Source organism: Xiphophorus hellerii, chromosome 6 (assembly GCF_003331165.1).
Source record: "Xiphophorus hellerii strain 12219 chromosome 6, Xiphophorus_hellerii-4.1, whole genome shotgun sequence".
Taxonomy (NCBI): domain Eukaryota; kingdom Metazoa; phylum Chordata; class Actinopteri; order Cyprinodontiformes; family Poeciliidae; genus Xiphophorus; species Xiphophorus hellerii.
In genome coordinates, this window is record NC_045677.1 from 10,703,508 (window position 1) to 10,726,140 (window position 22,633).

Sequence of the window (22,633 nt, forward strand, 5' to 3'; positions counted from 1 at the left end):
AATCACTTTGTGATTGCAACCTGCCAAAACGTAGAACAAATCAAGAGGTTTGAACACTTGCAACAAGACACTTTTAACTTAAATTACATTTGATTGATGCTTTGATTATACAAGTTATTTTATCTCTGTTGGAATCAGTCGTATACGCTGTAAATAATGAATTAATAATAAATTAGACTAATAAAACAAACAGGCTTTCTGCAGATTTGTTCTGAACCTGTCACACACGACTGACGCTCAAAACAAGTCAGCATTTGGTGCAACGCTCCAGACTCTGACTCAGACAGGACACCTGTGTTTCTCAGGTGACATGAAGCTCTACTGAGCATGCTCAGAAGGTGACCAGGTAACCCAAGATCAACACACCGAACATGTTGAGGTCTCCGTGGCAACCGGTGGATGAAGGGAGTTTGAGTTTTAATTCAGCTGTCAGACCTGCGTGTGTGTCGCACTCGCGGAGCAGGATGGGGACGCGGCATGCCGAGCGTTCATCAGCAGGGAGGGAATCTTTGGGCTTTAATTAAAAAGGTAAGGACTTTGTATCTTCTTAAATGACGACCTGCAAAAATAACCTGAACACTGATCTTTATTGGCTTTGGTAATGGAGAAGATGGCTCACATGCACAAAGAAACTATTTCTTATATTTATATATCGTATTTATGAGCAGAAACCGCTTGTATTTTTAGGTCTAGTGCTCTACTTAGTAAAAAAAAACTGAAATGTTTCATGTTTTTTGGTTATATTGTCGATGTCACTGAGATCATGTTGGAGCCTCTTTAAATCTGACAGCTTGTAGCTAGAGTAAACCTAATCAACAAAAACTATTATTCGGCTTTCAGAAAGTGCGGTGAGCAAAACCTGAACGTTGCATTTGTTTCTAATCAAACTGCAGTTTTCAGCAGCTTCCATCAGAGCGCGATTTTAAGAACGTTGCAGTTTACGATACTTGAGTACCTGTTGACGTAAAGATTATTAACTGAGCAGGTTCCAGCACTTGTCTAATTGTTGGAAATTTTAATACTTGTTAGTAAAGTGAAAAATAACTAATCAGCTAAATATAATTTGTTTTTATTTGATGAAAGATCAGAAATAAAATACTTTTTGGCTGAAATATGTCATCCAAGCTACCAAAGACCAGTAATTTTTCAATCTGATTTCAAATGTGAATTCACTTCCTGTTTGAGATTTGCTGAAAAAGGAAAGAAGACAAAAAAAAAACAGACAACTCTGCCTCCGGTGAGCTTTTGAAGTGCATTCAGGCAACATGAAGACAGGAAGCCGATTTTTAGATCCCCCAAAAACCCACAAGACTGAAAAACGTATAGAAAGGTCTACATTACAGGAAATGACAAAAAAAAAAAGTGGCAAAGCTGCAGAACAGCCACCGAGCTCAGCCAAAACCAGCCGTAGATGCCCACAAATAAAACTCGAACCAGATATTTGCATACAATTAAACCCCAAATTATTCATACCCTTGGTACATTTCTAAAGATTACTTTCATTCAAACTAAGAAGTTTGTTTCTGATATGAAAAGAAAAGATAAAGATAAGATAAAACAATATGAAAATAATTACTCCTTCCTCAATAACCAATGGGAAAATCTTTAGTGCCACTACAGCAAGCAAACCCTTCTTGTTATTGCTGACCAGCATTTTGCATTTTGGACGTTTTCACTGGTATTTTAAAGTTTTAAACTTTGATGATGCACTCTAGTTATTTGAGGTTGAAAGGCTTTCTTGACGTCACCCTAATCTTTAACTCTTTCCACAGATTCTAGCAGATTCAGGTTCGGACTCTGGCTCAAAAACTGTGATAGAGGGTTGCTTCCAGTCAGAAGAAACACATTAGTCAAATAAAAGATTACTCTACAACCTGGAGCTGAAAGGGGTCTGTAGAAATTGGGGCTTAACTTTAAAAAAAAAGAAAAAGAAAAAAATGGGGTGGTGTGCAGAGGACAAAAAAAGATGATAATGATAAAAAACAAATATAAAAATTTAAACAAAGATGTGAAAACAAGAACTGTACAACTCTGCAGTTTGAACCAAAAGTAAGGACCTCATAAAAAGTCAGCCTACAAAACCTCACAACAAAATATTCAAACTTAGATTTTAAAAAAAAAGTTCTAATGTTCTTTTCATAAATAAAATGTGTCACGAAAAATTCTGGGATTTTTTTTTTTTTTATGACCTTTTCCTTTTCCAGCTGCTTTCTAGTAAAGGAGACGAGCCTCAAAGATGTTTTTTTTTTCTTTTTGGTTGGATTAGCGTTAAGCAACATAATCGTCTGATGTATCATTTTCTCTGGTTCCCTTTTCGAAACTGTCATGTTTTGGCAGCATGCGCTGGATCAGCATCATGCTGAAAGCCTCCTTTTGGCGCCAAACTTTCAGACCAGGCATCGTCCTGTCAGTTTTTGCACATTCCCAGCTAAATCTAAAACTTGTCCCCTCAACATGTGGTATTTATCCTTTTCACGGCTCCTTAAAAAAATAATCCTGCATGTGCACATCATGGTCAGAGCTATGCATTACAGAGTGTTTTTTATGACTCCCATCTGATGCACGTAACTATATTTTAGTCCTATTTTACCAATTAGACATACGGTAATTAACAACAGTTTCCTTCCCCCACCCACCATATTAGAAAATTATAGAGCTCGTAAACAGCTTTCTGAGTTGCTTTGGTATTTCCTCTACATGTGCAGCTGAGGTGCTGACATGCAGATGTGGGCCCAGTCCGCTTTTCAGTTTAATCCTCTAATTGCTTGTTTACGCTTCCTTAACATAAATGGGCAGCAGATGACCACAATAGTGTGATGGGGCCATTTTCTTGTTCTTTTTTCCCCCCAGTAAACTAAGGTAGAACTTTAAGTATTTTCTAACTTAATTTTGCATGTTCCTATAATGACTCTTTTTCCAGGAATCTGGATAAACACATTTGAAATTTTTCTCTAATCTACCAGATAAAAATAAAAGAAGTATGGCAAAATAAAAAGGCAAGAATCAAATTTAAAATACTTCAGTCCTCAAAGAGTAATGGAGGGTTAGGTTTACCTGATTTAAAGGATTATTATTGGGCTGCTCAACTGAGAGCCATAGCTCTATGGTTAGCAAAGGACCAAGAGACAATATGGGTAGATATGGAGCAAAGAGCCTGCCCAAATCTGTCCCTAGATTCACTGCCCTTTACAACAAGGAGGGTTCAAAGAAATCTCAAAATTCATAATTGCTGGATTAAGGAATCGATTAACATTTGGTCAAGAATAAAAAAGAAATGTAATTTTTCTGACTCTATATCAAAAATTGTAAAAATAGCGAAGATTCCAGATTTTACCCCGGCTCCTATGGATACAGGGTTTGAGAGATGGACAAAAGGGGGACTGGTATTTATAGCACAGCTTTTTCATGGATCAATAATGAAATCTTTTGAACAAATCCAAAGGGAATTTAATCTACAAAAAACAGATTTTTACAGATACTTGCAACTTAGACATTATCTCCAGAATCATAGTGAATGGCAAAAAATCTCAACAGGTATGACCAAGACTGAAGAAATGTTATTAACAATAGCAAAAGGTGAATCAACAAAAGGCCTGATCTCAAAACTATAAAAGACTGCAATATGAATCCAGTGCTAATAATAAGGAAATGAAGGAGAAGTGGGAACTGGAGGCTAATATAATAATAACAAATGAAGAGTGGGAAGAAACATTTAGATCTGGACACAAATTAACTAACAGCCTGACATGGAGGGAATTTGACTGGAAGGTTACGATGCGTTACTTTAACACCCCGGTTATCTAATTCTAATTCACTTCAATTCAGCTTAGTTCAATTCAAAAACACTTTATTTATCTTAAAAGGGAAATTAAATGTATTGACTCATATCATCCAAGCTCCTTCAAATAAGTTGTTAAGGACGGTGACGCTCTGGACAGGAAGTGACTCTAGGTAGCAGTCAGTGTCGCGTCAACGCTAAATAGGCTTCTGACTGCAGACTGTTGCTGTCTTTCTCTCATAACAGCACAAAATTGAGGCAGCAGAGATAATATTTCACAGTTACATGTCCTTGTTGACACTATCTGTTGCAGGCAAGCACTGCTGATCCGCATCGTTTGCTTTGGCTGTTCCTCTTTAAGTCTCTGTTCGGCTGTATGGTCAGAAAGCCGGGAGATGTTGGAGTCTGGGATGTGTCCCTTAAGCATTGCGCTTGATGGAAGACATGGTTTGAATTTTCTCTTTCTCTCTCTGCTCTTTGGTCCATGAAGCCTCCTTGTTTACTCCTCTGGTGCCTCAGGTAATATTTGAGCTTCGAGATGGTAGTCAGCTGCTCCCAAGTTGTAAAAGCAGCGCACTGTTCCTACACTGTTATGCATCATAACAACTGTCTGAAAGGGGGGAAAAAAGGTAATAGTAAAAAGTTTTTCCAGTTGCACTGCATTAAAAACCAGAGGAAATAATGATTCAAACATGCAATGCCTCATCCAAGAAGAAAATAAAAATAAAATTAAGAACATAAGCCTACAAAGAGAACAAATCAGAACTGACGTAGCAGAGCGACTCCCACATGCTGCCGTCATGAGCGGCGTGCTTCTAGCAAAATGAAAACAAACGTATCCATGGAGAAACGACACGTTTTTAACCATTCACAAGCTAGTTTTGTGATTCTGATTTGGAACATCCAACTGTGTCCAAGTTGTAATCATCTGCATGTTTAATCTCATGTGAAGTTTGAGGATTTGTCATCTTTATTATTCTACTCAATTCGTGCCAAACACCTGTACTACAGGCGTCAAAGTTAAAACCACCACCGTGTTTGACAGCTGGACATCATGATGTTCTTATTCCTAATTTTGGTGAAATTGCTCGATCTTTGTTTCCGTTGGCCTTAAAGCATTAAATTCAGAAAGCATTTCACCTGGAAATATCCATATACTGAGTTTTAAAGCGTGTATTTTTCTTACTCACCATCTCAGTCTATGTTGAAGTAAAACTTAGTGACATCACTTTTTATGGTCACGTTCTCAGTTTACGATCAATTTGATCCTTAGTGGTTGCTAGTTTTTCCTTTTTGTTTACAATGTATGAATTTTGCTTAAAAGTTCAATTTTGACCAAAAAAGTTCAATTTTGACCAAAAACCAACCAATCTAAATGAAGACCGATCATATTTTAGTCAAAGATGATGCCATAATTTTTAACTTGCTCAGTAATATTTAATATTAAATGGGTTTATGTCCATATTTGAGACTGAATGTATGATTTTAAAAATGTGTGGCTGAGAGAAAATTCTTGTTAATTTAAAATAATTTTTTTTTTTTAAAGATTTAACACTTTTAAAAAAAATTAAATCCACTTAAATAATCTGTTTCATGCTCATTCCATTCACTATGATTTTTTTTTTTTTTGCCAACGGTGAATTTGTTAACCTCTGACTGACTCTGAGTCAGTAAAGCTGTTCAGGTTTTTATCGGAGGATCAAATACATTTCCTGTGGTGCGAAGATGCAAAGACGTTGCTCTGCGATAAAAGAAGCCACTTTTTTTTTCTGTGGTTGTTCTGATGGCCGATTCTGGTAAGAGTCTGTACTACGACGTAACACAAACTTGTTTCATAACAGACGGCTCGGGGAAATGCAGCCCGATAGCAAAGGTGCTTCAGCAGAAACCCGATAGGCCTCACTCTGCCCCAGTGTTTGGCTGTCAACCATCACTCAGCATCATGTTTGTCTGCCTAGCAACAAAACAGAAAGCTTCTCAGACTATACCCTCCTGCTTGAATGTTTAAATGCTTGATTTGAATATTCAAATCTTAGAAATGCATGCACAACTGCAGTATAACACACACAGAGAGTCCATGATGTCTGAAAACACAGAATGTCTGTATTTTCACACTTTTATTTCATAAATAAAAGCCTCAACTACATCATCTTCCAAAGTTTAAGCAAATACTTTGTTGGTTTTAATCAGCTTTCATCTTCGGGTTTGTTTTCAAGATATTCTGCACTCTTAGTTGTGCAAAGACGTCTTTTTAGCGTTTTCACGATGTATTTTCAGATTGAACACGATGGTCACAATAACGAAGCCGCGTCGGGTGACAGCCACGTGGAAGAGATGCTGCCTTATCATCATGTCGCATCTCCTGTAGCACACCATGACCTGTGAGAACTCTCAGTTGGCCCAGTGACTGCATTCACAGCAAAATGTCATGAGGTTCTGCTGAAAAGAAAACAGATTTCTGAATTTGTGTCCAGGTGTTTTGCTGATGTTCCTGCTGCCAGTCGTCGAAGCCCAGCGTGCTCCAGCGTGTCCCGTTTCTTGTGCGGTCTGCTCTGAGGATGCAGTCATCTGTCAAAGGCTTGCTGACATCATTGGTACAACTCACACCGTTTCTTTCGCAAGTGTCCTGCTGTTTTAGAGGAGTGTGTGGCTGCTACCGCTGTGTGTGTGTGGGCGTGGGTGTGCGTGTGTGTGTGTGTGTCGTTGAGCAGATGCTGCCAATTCGACCCAGGCTCTGCTGCTAACTGAGGGCTCCATCTCTGTGGTCCAGCCGGCCTCGCTGTCTGACCTCAGGAACATCACAGTTATAGGTCGGTACAAAACGTGGATGGGTTGGATGCACAGACCCTAGCTTGCAAAAACAGTCACACTCTTTGAGCATGTTTCTTTTACATTTTGTCTCCCTGCAATCACAAACTTCAACGTGGGGGGATTTTACACGAGAGACAGGAGCCAGGTTATGCATAATTGTGAAGTGAAGGGAGAAATCATACCTGATTTGAGATTATTTCATGAATAAGCATCAGAAAAATGTGGAGACTTTTTTGTTGTTGTTGTTGTTGATGTTTTACTGGGACAAAAATACAGATAGAAATATGTCGATAATAGTGATAAGAAGTCCCACTAGCAAAACATAAGGTAGGACTTTAAACTGCGCACCATTTCCCATGCTGACTCACAGAGCTGGCAGCATCATGCTAAGGGGAGAAGAGAAGAGCCAGAAGACTTGAAACATGGAAGATGTTCTCTTGTCCAGCAGGAAGGTGGCACTAAGCATACAACCAAAATCTATTCTTATATTAGAGTGATTCAGTTCAAATCCATTTCTTACTCTAACTGAGAATCTGTGCAAAAACTCAAAACTCTATATGTTCACAAGTGCTCATCATCAAGCCCGACTGAATTTGATTTATATTACAAAGAAGTATAGAAACGACTATTTTCTCTACTTTGTGTTGATCTGTGACATTCAATACTTATGCAACTCATTCAAGCTTTTTATTGTAGCATGACAAAATGTGATTCAAATACTTTTGTAGAGCTACGCATTACATTTGTGTACATCAGCAATACAGGATGTGTAAACCTTCACATCTGCAGGTCTGAGTAGCAACCTCATCTCAGAGCTTAGTGAGGACGCCTTCAGAAACCTGCCTTTCCTCCACACTTTGCTGTTGGACCACAACCTCCTGACCAGCCAGGCTCTGCAGGGCGGAGCGCTGATCAATCTCAGCCAGCTGGAAGTTCTTGCCCTGGGCCACAATCACATCGACATGGTGCGTGTCTTCACGGCGCAAATCAAATATTTTATTTCATGGAGACTGAAAGCGAAGGCCCCGTCTTCTCGTTGGCTTTAATGACACATTGCAGAGCTAAATCGTCAAAGCAGTAATGTGCTCCTCTTGCTGGTGTGCAGATCCAGGCTGGTTGGTTTACAGGCACAAAGGCTCTGCTCAGCCTGAAGCTGGAGGGAAACCTGGTCACCAGACTGAACCCTGGATCCTTTCCTCTGAACGACTTCAGGAGTCTGGAGACTCTGGATCTTTCGGATAATTTGATAGATTTTCTGGACAGAAACAGGTAACGCGATTTTTATTATATTAAAGTTCACCCAAGTTATATCATCTTACAGTACAGACCAAAAGTTTGGACACACCTTCTAATTCAATGGGTTTTCTTTATTTTCATGACTATTTATAAGGCAAAAAATCCCACTTATTAACCTGACAGGGCACACCTATGAAGTGAAAACCATTTCAGGTGACTACCTCTTGAAGCTCATCAAGAAAATGCAGAGTGTGTGCAAAGCAGTAATCACAGCAAAAGGTTGCTACTTTGAAGAAACTAGAATATAAGGGGTATTTTCAGTTGTTTTACACTTTTTTGTTTAGTGCATATTTCCACATGTGTTATTCATAGTTTTGATGCCTTCAGTGTGAATCTACAATGTCAATAGTCATGAAAATAAAGGAAACTCATTGAATTAAAAGGTGTGTCCAAACTTTTGGTCTGTACTGTTATATGTCCGACGTGTTGTGCTTTCAGCTTCCGAGGTCTGGTTAGCTTGAGGAGCCTGGATCTCTCCAGAAACCGTCTGAGTTCAGTTCCTCCTGAGGCTTTCTCCTATCTTGTGTGGCTGTCGAACCTGAACTTGGACCTCAATTCATGGAACTGCACGTGCGAGCTGCTGGAGCTGGCTGCCGTCCTGACGAGCTTCATTCAGGAGCCGGACAAGGTGCGCATGCGCGACATCATCATGTAAACTCATTACCTGTAACAACAAAGGTCTCAGGCCACAGGTTTCTTGAAAACTAGCATCTCTACTTCCCCCTGTCCTACAGGCGTTGTATAATGGCCGTCGGATGATGTGTGTGAGTGCGGACAACCCGGCTGTGACCACGGTGCTGGAGCTGACTGAAGCCAACTGCGTGCCATCCAATCAGAACATCACAGTGCAGATAGAGGCGAGAGGGAGCGTGGCGCCTCGGCAGTACGCTCGAGACCTGGCCATAGCTGCAGTCATCTGCTTCCTAGGTCAGAATATTTATCGGTGCAGGGAAGGAAAGCTGGTTGGTACTCATACTGTGGTGCAACTCTGACTGCTGGTACTTAGGCTGACTTTTCTGTGGTACTCAAACAGGTTTGAAATCTCTCAGAAAAGTGGTACTGGTACAAACTGCAGCAGCTTCTAGATTTCTAGAATTGTGCCACTCGTGGTGTTCAAATTTTGGACAATTATTCCCTCTGGTTTTGGATGCTGTTTATCTGCCAGGGTTTTTTTTCTAACTTCTTTTTTTTAACCAAAGAGCAGAGAGAGAAGGAGGCAGTTCAAACCATCTCTTTTTTATTATGGGCAAGAGTCATATCCCCAACTTCAACGTCTCTTTTTCCCGGCTTCCAAACTGGACAGTCAGGCAGAGATTTAAAAAATATCATCAATACATACCGGACAGGTAAACGATTTTGAATTGTGAAAGGAAGGTAGAGAATCCAGACAGACAAAACCAACCCATTCCTGGGGTAAACATGCAAACTCCCCACAGAAAAACCGAGGACCTTCTTAGTATTGTTCAATGATCAATTCTCTCTTGTTTAAAAAATAGCTGGCCTGGTGCTTGGAAAGTGTAGTATCTACTAAAGCAGTCCTTGCTGTAAAGAATTGAGAGCTGTGGTGTAAAATAATCAAAGACATAGTTGTCAGTGTCATACACAGTAAAACATCACATGCTCTAACAAATCTGAACCCCCCCCCCGAAATTGTGGTTGTAAACATTTATTGTTTCCTGTTGTGTTTCTCTGCAGGAGGAGTCGCTTTGACCCTGCTTGCAGTCTTGATTTGTTACCACGTCTCTCAACGGAAGAAGAAGAAGAAGAAGAAAGAAAGCCAAAGACCAAAGGAGGAACTGGACAAAGGCAGAACAACTGCTAACCATGTAGATCAACTCGGAGATCGGGAGAGGATGAGGGATTTTGTCTTGCAAGCCAACAGCAGTCAACAATGGAGCAAAGAGTCCATGACGGTGAATGAAAGGATGGATCACCAGAGAGATACGTTTAAGTCCAGAGCTGAAGAAAATGGTAGCAATGTCCATTGCCCTCATTGCAACACTAATGGGAAGATGCCGGACCAAATGAGAAAGGGTAAGTGGTTAAACGGAGGACCTGAGGCTGGAGATGTCCAGGAAAGAAGGAAATTAAGGATGATGGTGGAAGAGGAGAGAAGGAGAGGAGTTATTCAACAACAAAATTACAGCTGGAATGTCTCTAACAAAGTTCCTCCCCACATCGCCGACTCATCTTTTCATCTGCTGAGAGAAACGTCAGACAATCTTCCACCCTACAAGGCTGATGGTGACATGGGCAACCACAGGACTGATGATGAATCGAAGAGCAGACGTTATGAGACTTCACACTGCAGGAATTGCCACAGGACCTTCAGACCTGAGGAGAATATGACACACAGGATGCCTCACTCCAACCAAATGGACATCTATGATTTCAATGGCAAGGTAAGGAGGGAGCCGTTTAGAAAGATGAACACGGAGCTAAAAAGAGAGACAAAAAATGTAAAGTTTGATCTGACACGTTCAAGAACTAATCGAGGCGAGGAAAGTCTGGAGGAGGAGGAGCAGGAGGAGGCAACTCCCAGAGGCAACGAGAAAAGCAGCGACAGGAGACACAAAGTCCAGTCCAGCCGTTTGATGAAGGTCAAATTGAACTTAAACCCCTTAAGAAAAAGCAAAGTCCATCCGAGAAAGAAAAATGAGCATGGCCACACCAAGAACACAAGCTCCAAGAGGAGTAAAGAGAAGAGACGGCATGGAAAAGGCGAAGAGGAGGAAGGAGAAGAGAAATCTGGTAAGAGAGCTAAGAGTAGCAGAGAGAAGAAGAGAAAGTCCTCCAAAACAGAGAAGGCAGATGAAGGAGAGCAAAAAAGCAGCACATCTAAAAGAGATAAAAGTGCAGAAGGTGACCAGGAAAAGAACCCAAACATCTCCCAGCCGCCTGACGGTGACACTGTCTCTGCACAAGACCTTCAGACTCTCCAGTACCAGAGTGCTGGACTGGCATTGGGTGGGGCTCAGCTGGCTTTCCAGCATCCCTTCTCCTTCAGTCCAGCTGACAGGAATCGTTCTACCAACCTTTCCTTGCTAAACTCACCTGGCTCACTGCTAACTGGAAGCACCCTGTCTCTTCAAGCAGGGAAAGCTTTGCTCAACACCATGTCCTCAGGATCCAATCCACTGCTCACCCATGGTCTGGTTAATCCCATTGCTCCTGGTGTAACACTCAGTGGGCTTAACATAGCTCCAGGTGGTGCCACAGAAAGCTTCGCTAGACTACCTGCAGTATTGACCAGGTCCTCAAATCCTCCTCTTCTAGCCAAGGCGATACAAGTCAATCCTTTACAAGCAGGTGGAAACCCCCCAGCTCCATTTCTTACCTCAACATCTGATGGTCCTGTCCTGAGTTTAGCAAACCCAGCTAATGATCCAGTTGCATTGGGTTACAGCCAGATACAGGTTGACAGTTCTGCATTTGTAGCAGCACCAAAGCTTGATCTAACTCACAGTCAAGACATTCAGACCGGAAAGGGACCGATTCAATCGACCACTGAGTCACAAGCCCCTTCTACTAAAGACGACGTCCCTGAACAGGATCAAGACGAGACTTTGGGGGATACCTCAGAAACTAGAGTGGAGAAAATGTCTGTCAATATGCCACCTGAGGGCGTGGCTCAAACTGAAGGACCTCATGTAGGCGGATCAGGAGAACGTCTAAAGGCAGACAGTATGTCTGTAATGGATCAATCAGCTCCTAGTCTGTCCATACCAGATGAATCCTCCCTAGCTGCTGGAGGGGCGGCTCTCTTGCAGCAGGAGTACCTGTCAGAAGATGGAGGCTCCTCACCAAGGAGGAAGCTGAGGCTGGTTCTTCCAGAAAAAACGTCAAACCGGCCGCCTACAGCTCTAGAGAGAAAAATCCTCTAGCAGCTCAGATCATTGCTTCCTTTTTAAATTCGGGTGTGTAAAGATCTGAGTAAAAAACAGCGAATGGAGGAAGTGCAGTTGATATTGATGAACTGCCCAAAAATATCCAGTTGGTGTTGGTGGGGGCAGGGGAAGAGAAACCAAACCTGTGGTAAATATTTTTTGCCTTCCTGGCACTTGTTGAGAATGTTTGAGATCCTAAAGTGTACGTGCTAAACGCAGAAAATGTTGGCCTTTGAGCGGAAGGGATAAGACCAAAACCGTTACGGATGGTTGGCTGGCACGGCTTGTCCAGAGCTGCAGCTGTTGTGTGATCTACCTGCAGGGTAGGGGTACGTCCAAAACCAACTCCAGTTGTTTTTTATTACTTCTGTTTCTTCAAAATGGTTTCCACTGTCAACAATCAGCAACCTTTGCATTAAAGAAGAGGTTACAGTTGTATGTTGATTATTCACGTTTTATTAGCTATGTTTACGTCTTTCTCTTTTATGTTTTCAGTACTCTTCTTCAGCACCCTCTGATAGGCCACATGTATTGTTCATCTTCTTGAATATTTAAGAGTAGCTTTATCGTTGTTATTGTCGTATCCAGTTCAATAAATCATTGTTTTATAACCTGTCTCTACATTAAAGGCATTTTTTTGAATCACAAAGCACTGCTCATAAATGGAGAAGGTATCGCTGCTGCGTACAGGTGCAGTAAGGTTATGTACAAATATCCAGCTGCAGGCAGATAAAGGTATTGCCAACTATTCAGCAATAAACAACAGGAAACAATGTTTTGAAGTAATGACTGCACATCAGTGCAGCATTGACTTTATTCTCAAACACATTATTAGAATCTAAAAATAAGAAAATCTTCATGGTTGATGCCCAGAGTCCTTTCATCTGCCAAAATAAAACACATGAATACAAAGAGATATAGAGCAACAGAGAGATGCCTCTTTCCATTATCCTCAACACAAAAACAAACCGCAGTTTGATAAAAAAAAAAAAATGAAAACACAGCCAACCCGGCAATAGTTACAGTTTTTGTTTTTTTAAATAGTCTCTGAGCACAGAGAAATAGAGATGATAAAAGAGACCATGCAAACCAGTCAGCCACTCTGCGGTCTTTATTAACACCTCACACTTTCTTGGATCCAAAGCCGTATTATCAACAGACATATGCCAGGAGGAGAAGCTGGCTTCATACAAAGGAGTACTTCTTTTATCAACAGGAAATGTTTAACATTTTATCATTTCAGGGACTAAAATATTTCAGATTTCTTCAAGAGAACAATGAAAGTTATTTCATCTTACACATTTATTCACATTTAGAGCCTGGATAAACAAGCAAAGAAATCTTTAAGGGGGCGTAGGGGCTCTTCTGTTTATCTTTAATAAAGCAACATAAACTGGGGTTTTAATCAATGTCTTCCCTTTTCAGAGTCACCCAAACCTGTGGGAGTTCAGTCCACGCCGCTTGGACTCATCATTTAAGCTAAGAGTCCGAGGAGGGAAACACAATTGGAGTAATATTTGGTTTATATTGTTACGTTTTTAATGCTGTGCTCTTTTGGCTTTGACTGCAAAGAAAACACAGCGACTTTCAGCTCAAAGAAAAAAAGCAAAGGCTGGCTTTAAATTTTTCCATTTAACCCATTATGTTACAGCAATTTACACATAGTCTACTACAGAACCTCCTGGCGCTGATTATAATCACCGTCCTCAGTAGAAACAAGAAACTAGGTATGAAAAACTTCTGCGAAGACAGAAAATATTCAAATGTTGGGGGTATGTACACCAGTCCGCGTGGTTCACAGCACAGGATCTACCCACCTCTTTTCAGTCACTCTTGTTTTCAGCAGAAATGGGAACAATTACGCAGTGAGTGATACAGCCATTAATAGATGCTTATGCCACGTTGTAAACACTGCTATACTTTAAAGAGATAGTAGTAATATATACAAACTCATTCGGTTTTCTTCTGGTTGGGTTTTTTTTTTCTTCTTTTAAGTGCTGAATTCAAGTTTTAGTTCACACTTTGATGACAAGTCCGCTGCGAGTCCATTCGTGTTTGGAGATTTGATTGGGCGTTAGGTCAGAACCAGGCCCGACTCAGTGCTGGAGTTTCCGTTGTGGCAGCAGAAGGGTCCATATTTGGTGCCGTTTTGTCCCGAGATTAGCTCAGATACAAAGGCTTGTCTCTCTGAAGACTTCTGGAGGAAAACAAAGAGATCAATCATCAGCTAAGATTTATCTTTCTAAAGATAAGTGCTTACTGGTCTTTTTAAAAGTTGAAAATAAGCTTTAGAAATGAATGAACAAAAACTTATAAAATAATTTTGACAAAACTTTCTATTCAATTGCCTCCATAAAAGGTTAACATCGGTGAAAATGACAAAAGGGTTCAAAAAAATTTCTGGCTGTCTGAAGAAAAGAAGTTGGTTTCACCATGAGAGGAAAATGTGACAAAGAGAAGTGGAAACATTGAACAAATGAAGCATGTGGGGTTCTGCTACCTCAAAAAAGTGAGAAACGGATTAATACAGCAGATCTCTGAGGAGTGATAAGAAGACTGTAACCATTCTCAAACATATAACAAGCCAAAATCCCATTTTTTGTAGATCGTTCTCTTGAAAAATCAGTCAAAGTTCACCCAAGCAGGGGCGGAGCTAGAAGGTGGCATGTGGGTGCCCATTAAAGTTTGCTTTGGTTCCCTTTTTTCAGTTGTACAGCCATTTTCACTGTTTCCTTATTAGCTTCAATAAGTATTATTGGCTTTATAGTTGAAAATATTCAAAATGAAACTTGAACATCATAAAGGTTCAGGTTTGAAATGTGATGTATGCCAATGATCCTGTGACAGGAGGTAACATTAAACTTACACAACTCTATATAAAGACACAAAGAGGCCTTTTCAGTGTTATTAAAACTGAGTACATTTATTTCATGCCTAATATGCTAGACAGTTTCATACTTGGGACTTCTACACCTCTGAGGATGAAGAGACGTTAACCCACGGTAAACTGTGGTGTTGATACCAACCCGTTGCCATGGTATTCAGTGCTCCAGTCCAAGGAAGGGTGGTGGTTCGGTGTGTGACGGCCCAGCTGGTGGTAGTCCACTGATGGAGACATTACTGCTCCACTATTCAGCATTGCTCCGCCCATTGACTGGTAGTCAGACTGGAGGGAAGGATGGTAGCCCTGGAATGAAACAGCAAAACAAAACAAGTTTGAGATGAGGTCATTACATTTTTCTGCTCATGTATAAGTAAACACATGCCCCACCACAGGATTAAAATGGGAAACAAATTTAAGTACAGAGCTTAAATATGCAATGCCATGCAAAAGTGTTCACAGTTTTTGCACATTTTATGATGTTACAACGGTAAATGCTAACATATTTCAACTGGGATATAATAATAATAGTTAAGTGGAAGGGATACAGTTCATAAATGCAACTATAGAAAGGTTTGGTGTTCATTTGTATTCAGTCCACGTGAATTACCAAGTCTTCCCAGTTCCAGCTGTTAAATTATTGTGTATGTATCTTCCAGCTTTGCACATCTGGAGACTTATTTTTTTTCCTCATAATCGTGAAAAACTCAAATTAAGATTGGATGAAGAACATTAATTTTCAAGCTTTGCAACCAAGGGTTCCACAGAATAGTTGTAATATTAAAACCGAGGCTGAATTACAAACATGGACACTATTTGCATAGGTCACTTCTAAAGGCAATTTGTTTTCACCAGATTTTATTTAGTTGCATCAGAGTCAAAAGAGCTAAATGCAAATGGTTGCCATACTTTTTAGATTTTTTTTTACTGCGTCATTGAGCAGGTGTTCATCATCATCTTCTTAAGCTTGAATTAGTTCATAGATAGCTGAAATTTCATATCAGCGGTTCTTAAAAACCTTCCGATTCAGAAAAGAGGCTTCCAGATGAACAGGGATGTAAACGTTCGCAACGTAAGCAAAGTGAAAAGAAGTCAAATCAATCACAGGTTCATCAGCGGCAATTACTGAGGTTTGAGCATCTTGCCGATTTCATCATATGTGAAGGAGGTGGGCGGAGTAAAAGGGAGGATGAAAATGCAGGAGGTGGAGCAGGAGACAGAGAAGGAGGTGAACATTTCTCCAACCTGAGGACACTCAGGAGAAACGGGGACGGAGAAACGAGGGTGTGCGACGACAACGTGCAGACGTCAGTGTTTGTGCGGGGAGGAGAAGGAGAGAGGGTGTGAAAGGGAAGTTAATCTGAGCGTTGTGAGTGAAAGAGGAGAAAGGGGAGGACAGCAGGTGGTTGAGTTCTCCCCCCGCTCTTGTCCCCCTCTCCTCCTCTAACTCACCTATTCATCTATTGTCGAGCAAATTCTTCTCCTTTACTCCTTCACAAAGACCCCATCTGCTTCCTTTGTCTCTCCCTCCCTCCCTTCCCCCATCAGTTCTCACTCTTCACCCAGAGTAAAAAAAAAAAAAAAAAACATAAAAAAGTTTGGAGCTTGGTCACTGTCTCTTCTCGTTTTTCCCTGTGTTTCCTTCCTTTTTTTATTTACTCTTTCTAAAACTGAGGAGATGGGGGATTATGAGAATCAGGGATTTAAAAGGGAACTAGAAAGTTGGTCCAATTGGAAGTAAGATTCAGTGTGTTTCAGTTCTCAATGTGACATACGATAAGGTTATCTCCTTGAAACTGTCTTAATTAGGAAGAAATCTTTTAATGATCCCAAAATAATCACTGATAAGATATCAAAGAAACTGACTGACTTGCAGGGAAATAGGAGGAAATGTTGATGTCTGAGAAAAAGATCAGATAAAGCGAAACCCAAACGCTGCCACAATCATGTTTTTCTTTTCACTGGCAATACAAAACTGAAGTCAAACGGAGAAAAATGCTAATTACAAGCAATATTAATTCTTCAAGGTCCCAATTACTTCAGACTAAGCTTACCCTACTACAGCCTCCATGACCTTTTAGTTTGGCAAACCTGTAAAACTCCAAAGTCAAGGTAATAATTGTGCTTCTGCACTCTTAATACTTACCAAATGGGTAAGATTTTCCAGTTCTGTGTTCCTGGCAGTCCTACCACAAGGCTATCTGCGCTGATTTATTATCTGAACTAAGATTTTTGTCACAATGGAAGGGCTGTGCACCTCCACCGACTGACAAGGCATCGACAGAGGTGGTAAAACCACCGGGATGAAAAATCCAATGGCAATAGAACAAAATCCACAATCTGTGTTTTTCTGCCGACCACTTTGCGCGGATGTCACCAAACAATTGAACCTTGAAGTTGCTTCTTTTATGCATTTCGTTGCTACTGTTGTAGAACTGTTTTATAAACCCTATGAATCTCCTCCACCATCCTCCTCTAATCCCTAAATATGATGCCAGGCCTTCGCTTTAAGAGGCTGATAAACACATTTTCCATTTGAAGTATAGCCTGATAAGCTCACACATTCATCTGGTTATCAAGTCTATGCAATTGGGAGGTGTGTGCCCTTTTTAAAGGTTGTGAGTACATAGAAGACAGAGTGGTAGCAGGATGAAAGACGCATATTGGCAGTTTCGGAGTCCTGCCAGTCCAATGAATGCATCATGAGGTTGTAGTCTTGGGCTGATGCCACGGCGATTTATCTGACTAAACAATGCAGATGTGTGTGTGAGTGTGTGGGCCATGAGTTATGAATGATGCTACCAGGCTCCTCCACACAATACCCAGGACGTGTACATGTCGCCATCAGAGACCCAGAGCTAATGCGGAGTTCTAAATTCTTGATGCACTGATCCATTTTCTTCCATTATTTTGATTCCTGTTTTCTTATTTATCTCCACCAAATGCAAATCAAAGCAACAATTTGTTTATTTTTCCTGTAAGGCAACAACGGGACGCATCTCCAGATAGGTCGCACCAGGACGAGATTTTTTTCAAGCTAAACCTATTTGCAATTTTCAAGAGTTTTTCGACTGTAAAAATTTGCTAAGATGTTCGAGCAGAAATGTAACAACACCTGACCTAGAAAAACAAAGTGTTCTCATTGCGGCTGCTGAGTAAAAATGCATCTGTGTCACCGTGTGCACACAGGGCTTCTCTTTAAAGGAATTCCCGTCTCAAAAAGTCTTAATTAAGCAAGATTGATGGAAACAGAGAACGGTGATGGAAAGGAAGATGCTCAGAGTAATGATGCGTACTTTGGTGGTGGCTCCAACACCCTCAGCTTTACTGCTACCAAATCACCCTTTATGACTAACATCAAGTTTTTCTCTCTCTCTAAGATTCACTGTTAACGATTTCCAGATAGCCGATTGATCTGACCTGCTAAAACCTGTATCTCTGACGATGACGACACCACATAAAAAACTAAACACAATGTCCTGCAGGTTTGTGATAAACGGTCCAGTCCAGATCTAACCAAAAATTTAGATTATTTCAAGATTATCTTCATGAAAGTGTACTTAGTGTCACAAGCCTTTGCCTGATTTCTATTAAATTTGTAAAAGTGCATCAAGTTACCTGCTTTTTGTTTTTGGCGCACTTACACAACAAAAACAGTAGAAGTTTGTAGTTTTCATCAAAAAGACAAAAAAATAAAAAATTTTCAGTCGCCGATCATGGAGCTGATCAAGCGAAAAATCGTCTCATTTCGATCTTTTACTAATTAATTGGTGCGCCTCTGTTTGAAGGCGCATTGAATGCATGGTCAAAGGGCAGGATTTTATTTTGCGTTTTCATTTCTCGTTCTAGTTTTAATCATGACAGAAACTCGGCAATGTGTGAAATGGGTCATTGTGTGAGTACGTCTAACATGTATGCAGAAAAATATTTCCACCGCAGTTCGTTTTATTGGGTGGGCGAAGAAAACTCAGGGTTTAGTAACAGTGAGGCGTTTAAAAGCTAAGTCAAACAAATTGCAGAGATGCAAGACAATATCTGGGGGAAAAAAAGGTCTATGACAAATTCTGTCTGTGAGAGAGAGCAAGACTTAGAGAGTGTAACAGAAAGGCTAAACATTTTAATTCCCTGAATTATCTTTTTTGTATTTCAACCACTGTGTGTCATGGGACTTATTGGATTCGAAAATGCATCATCTCTATTTAAATCATTATTGATTTCCTCCAAAAATGACACGGTCACATGGCAGATTATCATCTGAGCACTTTTCAGTTCTCGTTTTAGTCACAACAGAAACTCTGCATAGTGGTAAACGGGTCATGAAGGGATTAAGTTTAAGAAGTGTGGTGCACATAGAAGTCTCTACAGTATGCATGCAGTATGACTGTCAGCGAGTTTTTTCCCCAAACCTCATCAGCAATTCAAAAACGACATCTGCAGTTTTTGACCGATACTATTAACAAACACAACTAGTGAAATTTAAATAACAGGATAATTAATTAAACAAAACGACACTTTCAGTGGGCCTGACCTGTGTGATTGCAGGGGAGTGTGTCATTCCCAGAGAGTGTCCACCGAGATGCTGGTGCTGATGGTGTGGGCTGTGCAGGCCGCCCAGGTGCGCCTGACTGTGGAGGGGGGGGCTGACCTGGAGAGGAGGGGTGGAGGCCGCCGCCACGTTCCCCAGGGACAGGGCTCCCTGGTGGGGGACGCTAGCCCGCGGCACCGTCCCTCTGGAGGACAGAGCCTGAAGTTGGGGATGGATCTGGTGGTGAGGAGAGGGTATGTGCGGGCCGAGGCCGGGGCTGGAGGAGTGGGAGGGGTGCGGGTACGACATGTACATGCCTGGGTGCTGGTGGGAAGGGAGAGAGTGGGGGTGGGAGGTGATTGAGCTGGGGGAAGCGTGCGGACCTGGGTGGCCGGGATACACTGAGGGTTTGGGTGTGAACATTGAGGTAGGTGAGGGGGAGGAGTTGGAGGCAGAGTGAGGGGCTTTCATCTCGGAGGGGTCACTGTAACTCTGCAGGAAAGAAAACAGGAAGATTTATGTCACACTTGAACAGGTAAGCATAGGTCTGTGGGCTACACAAAATGTGTTCATTACATTTTTCATAAAGTCATTCTTAGATAATGAAATTTTAGTCGGCTTATTTTGAGCTCCTATCAGAGTGAACTATTTTAGGGCTCTATCACTTTAAATGCAAATGAGCTGCTGCAGGCCACGCCCCCCAACTCAACATTTCCACTCACACACAAAAATGTCTGCAAACAAATGCACAATTATACTATTGTCCATCTTTGAAAAGCAGAAGTGGAGCCTCCTGCACAACCAGCAAGAATGCAGCGAGTGGTTTCTGAATGGTAAGTGAACAACAAAACACTTGTCCTTTCCAGCAGCCATTGTACGGCGCATACAGTGGTAAAACCAGCTGATCAAACGTGCTGCAGCTCCTTGAGTTGCTAGGTGAGAGGCTGGCCTTGGCTGGCGTTGCTAGGCAACGGTGCAGTGCTTGTCAGTTGTGACTTAACAATCAAGAGGTTTATGAAACGGCTCAGATGTATGAAAAACGAAATGGAGACTGGAAATTAGCCACAGCAAGCTGTGAGTAAATGAATGGGTGTAATAACCTGTGAGACGAGGCTGGCTCTGTAGGCAGCCAGTTGTTTCAGATATTCTTTCTTAGCCGTTTCTGTCCTCTTCTTGTACACCTGAAACACAAACATCCACCAGAACCATGAGACCCAGTTCAACACATTAACATCATAAACAGCTTTAACTGAGCTACAGCTGTACATATCAGAATTACAATTGGATTCATTCACCACAATAACATAATACTCTTGTTTATACATCAAAGGGCTTATTTCATTAAACTGACATGTTAATAGCAGATTACTTTAATTATGCATTCCCAAAACACCCTCTGCAGTTCTTTGATTCTTGACACTTTCATTTCAGCTGATGTGTTCAGATGTGTTTGCACAGGCAAAGGAGCTTTGCCTGTGCAGCGATGACTGACAGTCCCACTGGTACTGTTGTAGTTTATGGTTTATGATTTTTTTTTTGCAAAACTGTTGATTCCTGTCACAAACATCGTGTCGCTGCTCATTTCCCATCTCACGCAGTCTGCATTTGTTTCCCTTTCATGGTTGACAGAATAGGATAAACATGTTTTCTCTCACATTGATGCTGGCGGTTGTAAAAGGCACAATGAGACACAAGAAAAGTATCAAGCAGCTTCAGAAACATTTGAGTAACAGTGCTCCAACAGCATATGATGGTTGCTAAAAAAATCTCTCAAACAGAGATTGGGAATTACCAAAGTTCAAGATGAAGTTCGAGCTTATTATTTTTTAAGAATGGGACAATAGATATTAATGAACATTTACATGTAAACACATTAGGTCACAACCAGGTGGCTAATCTCCATTTCTAATCCACTGGGAGGTTGACGTTAAAACACAATAATCTATGTTTTGTGTTAATGGAATATGCTTTAACATTGTTTGTATTTTTACAATTTTATATCTTATCTTAAACTTCCATATCTAGTTTTAGGTTATGTTCATTTAAGATGAAAGCTGAATGTCAACTGGTGCATTCACAGATTGTTATGAAACTTGAATTTAGAAATGTTTTGAGGTCAATATAGAATATAAACATTTCAGAGTAAGTAAACAGGCCTAGTGAGAGATTTGACAAAAAAAAAGTATTCTGATTAAAATTGTATTGTTAATTATTGCAGTGGCTATCCAATTCAATTCAAAAATACTTTTTCCCAAAAGGGAAATTAAATATTGCTATAATTCAAATTCTTCAGAGTTACTGTAGATGTTGGTGGCTGTTGGCAAGAAAGATCTCCTGCAGCAGTCTGTATTACAGCGAATTTGAAGGAGCCTCTGACTGAAGACATTCCTATAATAAGCTATTATACCCGACTGGAGCGGAAACTAAAATCAGGCTAACAGAAAACATAAAGAAAAAAAGTAATTAAAGAATAATGGTGTAATCATAAATACATCAATTTCAAGAAAAATCTGAAAACACTGAAGCTTTTTACTTTGATGTGTAAGTGATTCCAGTTCTTTGCTAGGTGGTGAAAACGTTTAGTCCAGTAGAACAGCTCTACCTGTTTCTGCTCCTCTCCCAGGCCGTCCCACATGGAGGCCACGATCTTTGACACCTCTCCGAAGGTGGCGTTGGGGTTCTGAGCCTTGATGTTGGCCTGGGTGTCCCTGAAGAACAAGGCGTAGGCTGACACTGGCTTCACTGGCTCGTTGGGGTCCTTTCGCTTCTTCTTCTTTGGTGTTTTGGGTTTCTTCGAGATGTCCACTGCAGCAGGTCGCTTTTCCCCCTGCCGAGAAGAAACAGACTGACGGTTGTAAAGTGTCCAGACAAGAGGGCAAGCATGCATGCATGCATCGTAATCTGAAGCAGAAATTCACCTGGAAAATAGAATAATGAAATTTAAAAAAAAAAAAAAAAATTATATATCTTTTTTTACCCCTCCAGGGTGTCTTTTTGTGGGCTCTAGTGTCCCTTATACAAAAGTAGGCTGACAGGAAAGGGGGAAGGAGACGGGGAAAGACATGCAGCAAAGATTGCCGGGTCCGGGAGTCGAACCCACGATGTCCGCGTCGAGGACTCAAGGCCTCCAAACATGGGTCGCGATATCCTCTACACCACCGCGGCACGTCCATTAAATAAAAGTTTCACAAAATAATTAATAAGCATATTTTTCTGTTAGCATAACCTTTCCTGTTACCTCTGCTGTACCGGTTTGATGCTATTAGTCAGCAGTGAAGATGAATCAAGGGGGAAATCCCATCTAGTCAGCAGAAGTGCTCAAGCAATTCACATTGGGTACAATTTTATCAGCGAACATTTCCATGATATCACAGCTACAGTGTCATGTCAGCAACAATTAGACTGCACTTAATCTCAGAAACACTTTGTTAGCATAAAGAACGCCTTACAGAACC

General features: G+C 41.0%; 2 protein-coding genes across 3 annotated transcripts in view; one reads left to right on the forward strand and one right to left on the reverse strand.

The window, feature by feature from the left end:
- The first annotated feature begins 287 nt into the window (after positions 1 to 287).
- lrrc53 (leucine rich repeat containing 53) lies at positions 288 to 12,411 on the forward strand. The gene is made up of 9 exons (XM_032566477.1): positions 288 to 528; positions 6,056 to 6,159; positions 6,253 to 6,372; positions 6,490 to 6,588; positions 7,379 to 7,554; positions 7,695 to 7,858; positions 8,324 to 8,513; positions 8,620 to 8,812; positions 9,581 to 12,411. Exons 2-9 carry the CDS (start codon positions 6,153 to 6,155, stop codon positions 11,767 to 11,769), a joined length of 3,138 nt encoding a protein of 1,045 aa, XP_032422368.1. The 5' UTR covers positions 288 to 528; positions 6,056 to 6,152; the 3' UTR covers positions 11,770 to 12,411.
- A 136-nt stretch (positions 12,412 to 12,547) lies between these two features.
- Positions 12,548 to 22,633, reverse strand: part of tox (thymocyte selection-associated high mobility group box) — a 53,809-nt gene continuing 43,723 nt past the window's right edge. Inside the window, exons 6-10 of one of the 2 annotated variants that reach the window (XM_032566185.1) lie at positions 21,781 to 22,005; positions 20,279 to 20,359; positions 19,182 to 19,670; positions 14,799 to 14,959; positions 12,548 to 13,966 (exon numbers count right to left, since the gene is read on the reverse strand). In XM_032566185.1, coding sequence (XP_032422076.1) covers positions 13,933 to 13,966; positions 14,799 to 14,959; positions 19,182 to 19,670; positions 20,279 to 20,359; positions 21,781 to 22,005 — 990 coding nt within the window. In that variant the 3' untranslated portion in view covers positions 12,548 to 13,932. Of the gene's footprint in view, positions 13,970 to 14,798; positions 14,960 to 19,181; positions 19,671 to 20,278; positions 20,360 to 21,780; positions 22,006 to 22,633 lie in introns of both variants that reach the window. The other variant, XM_032566184.1, reaches the window with a different exon arrangement.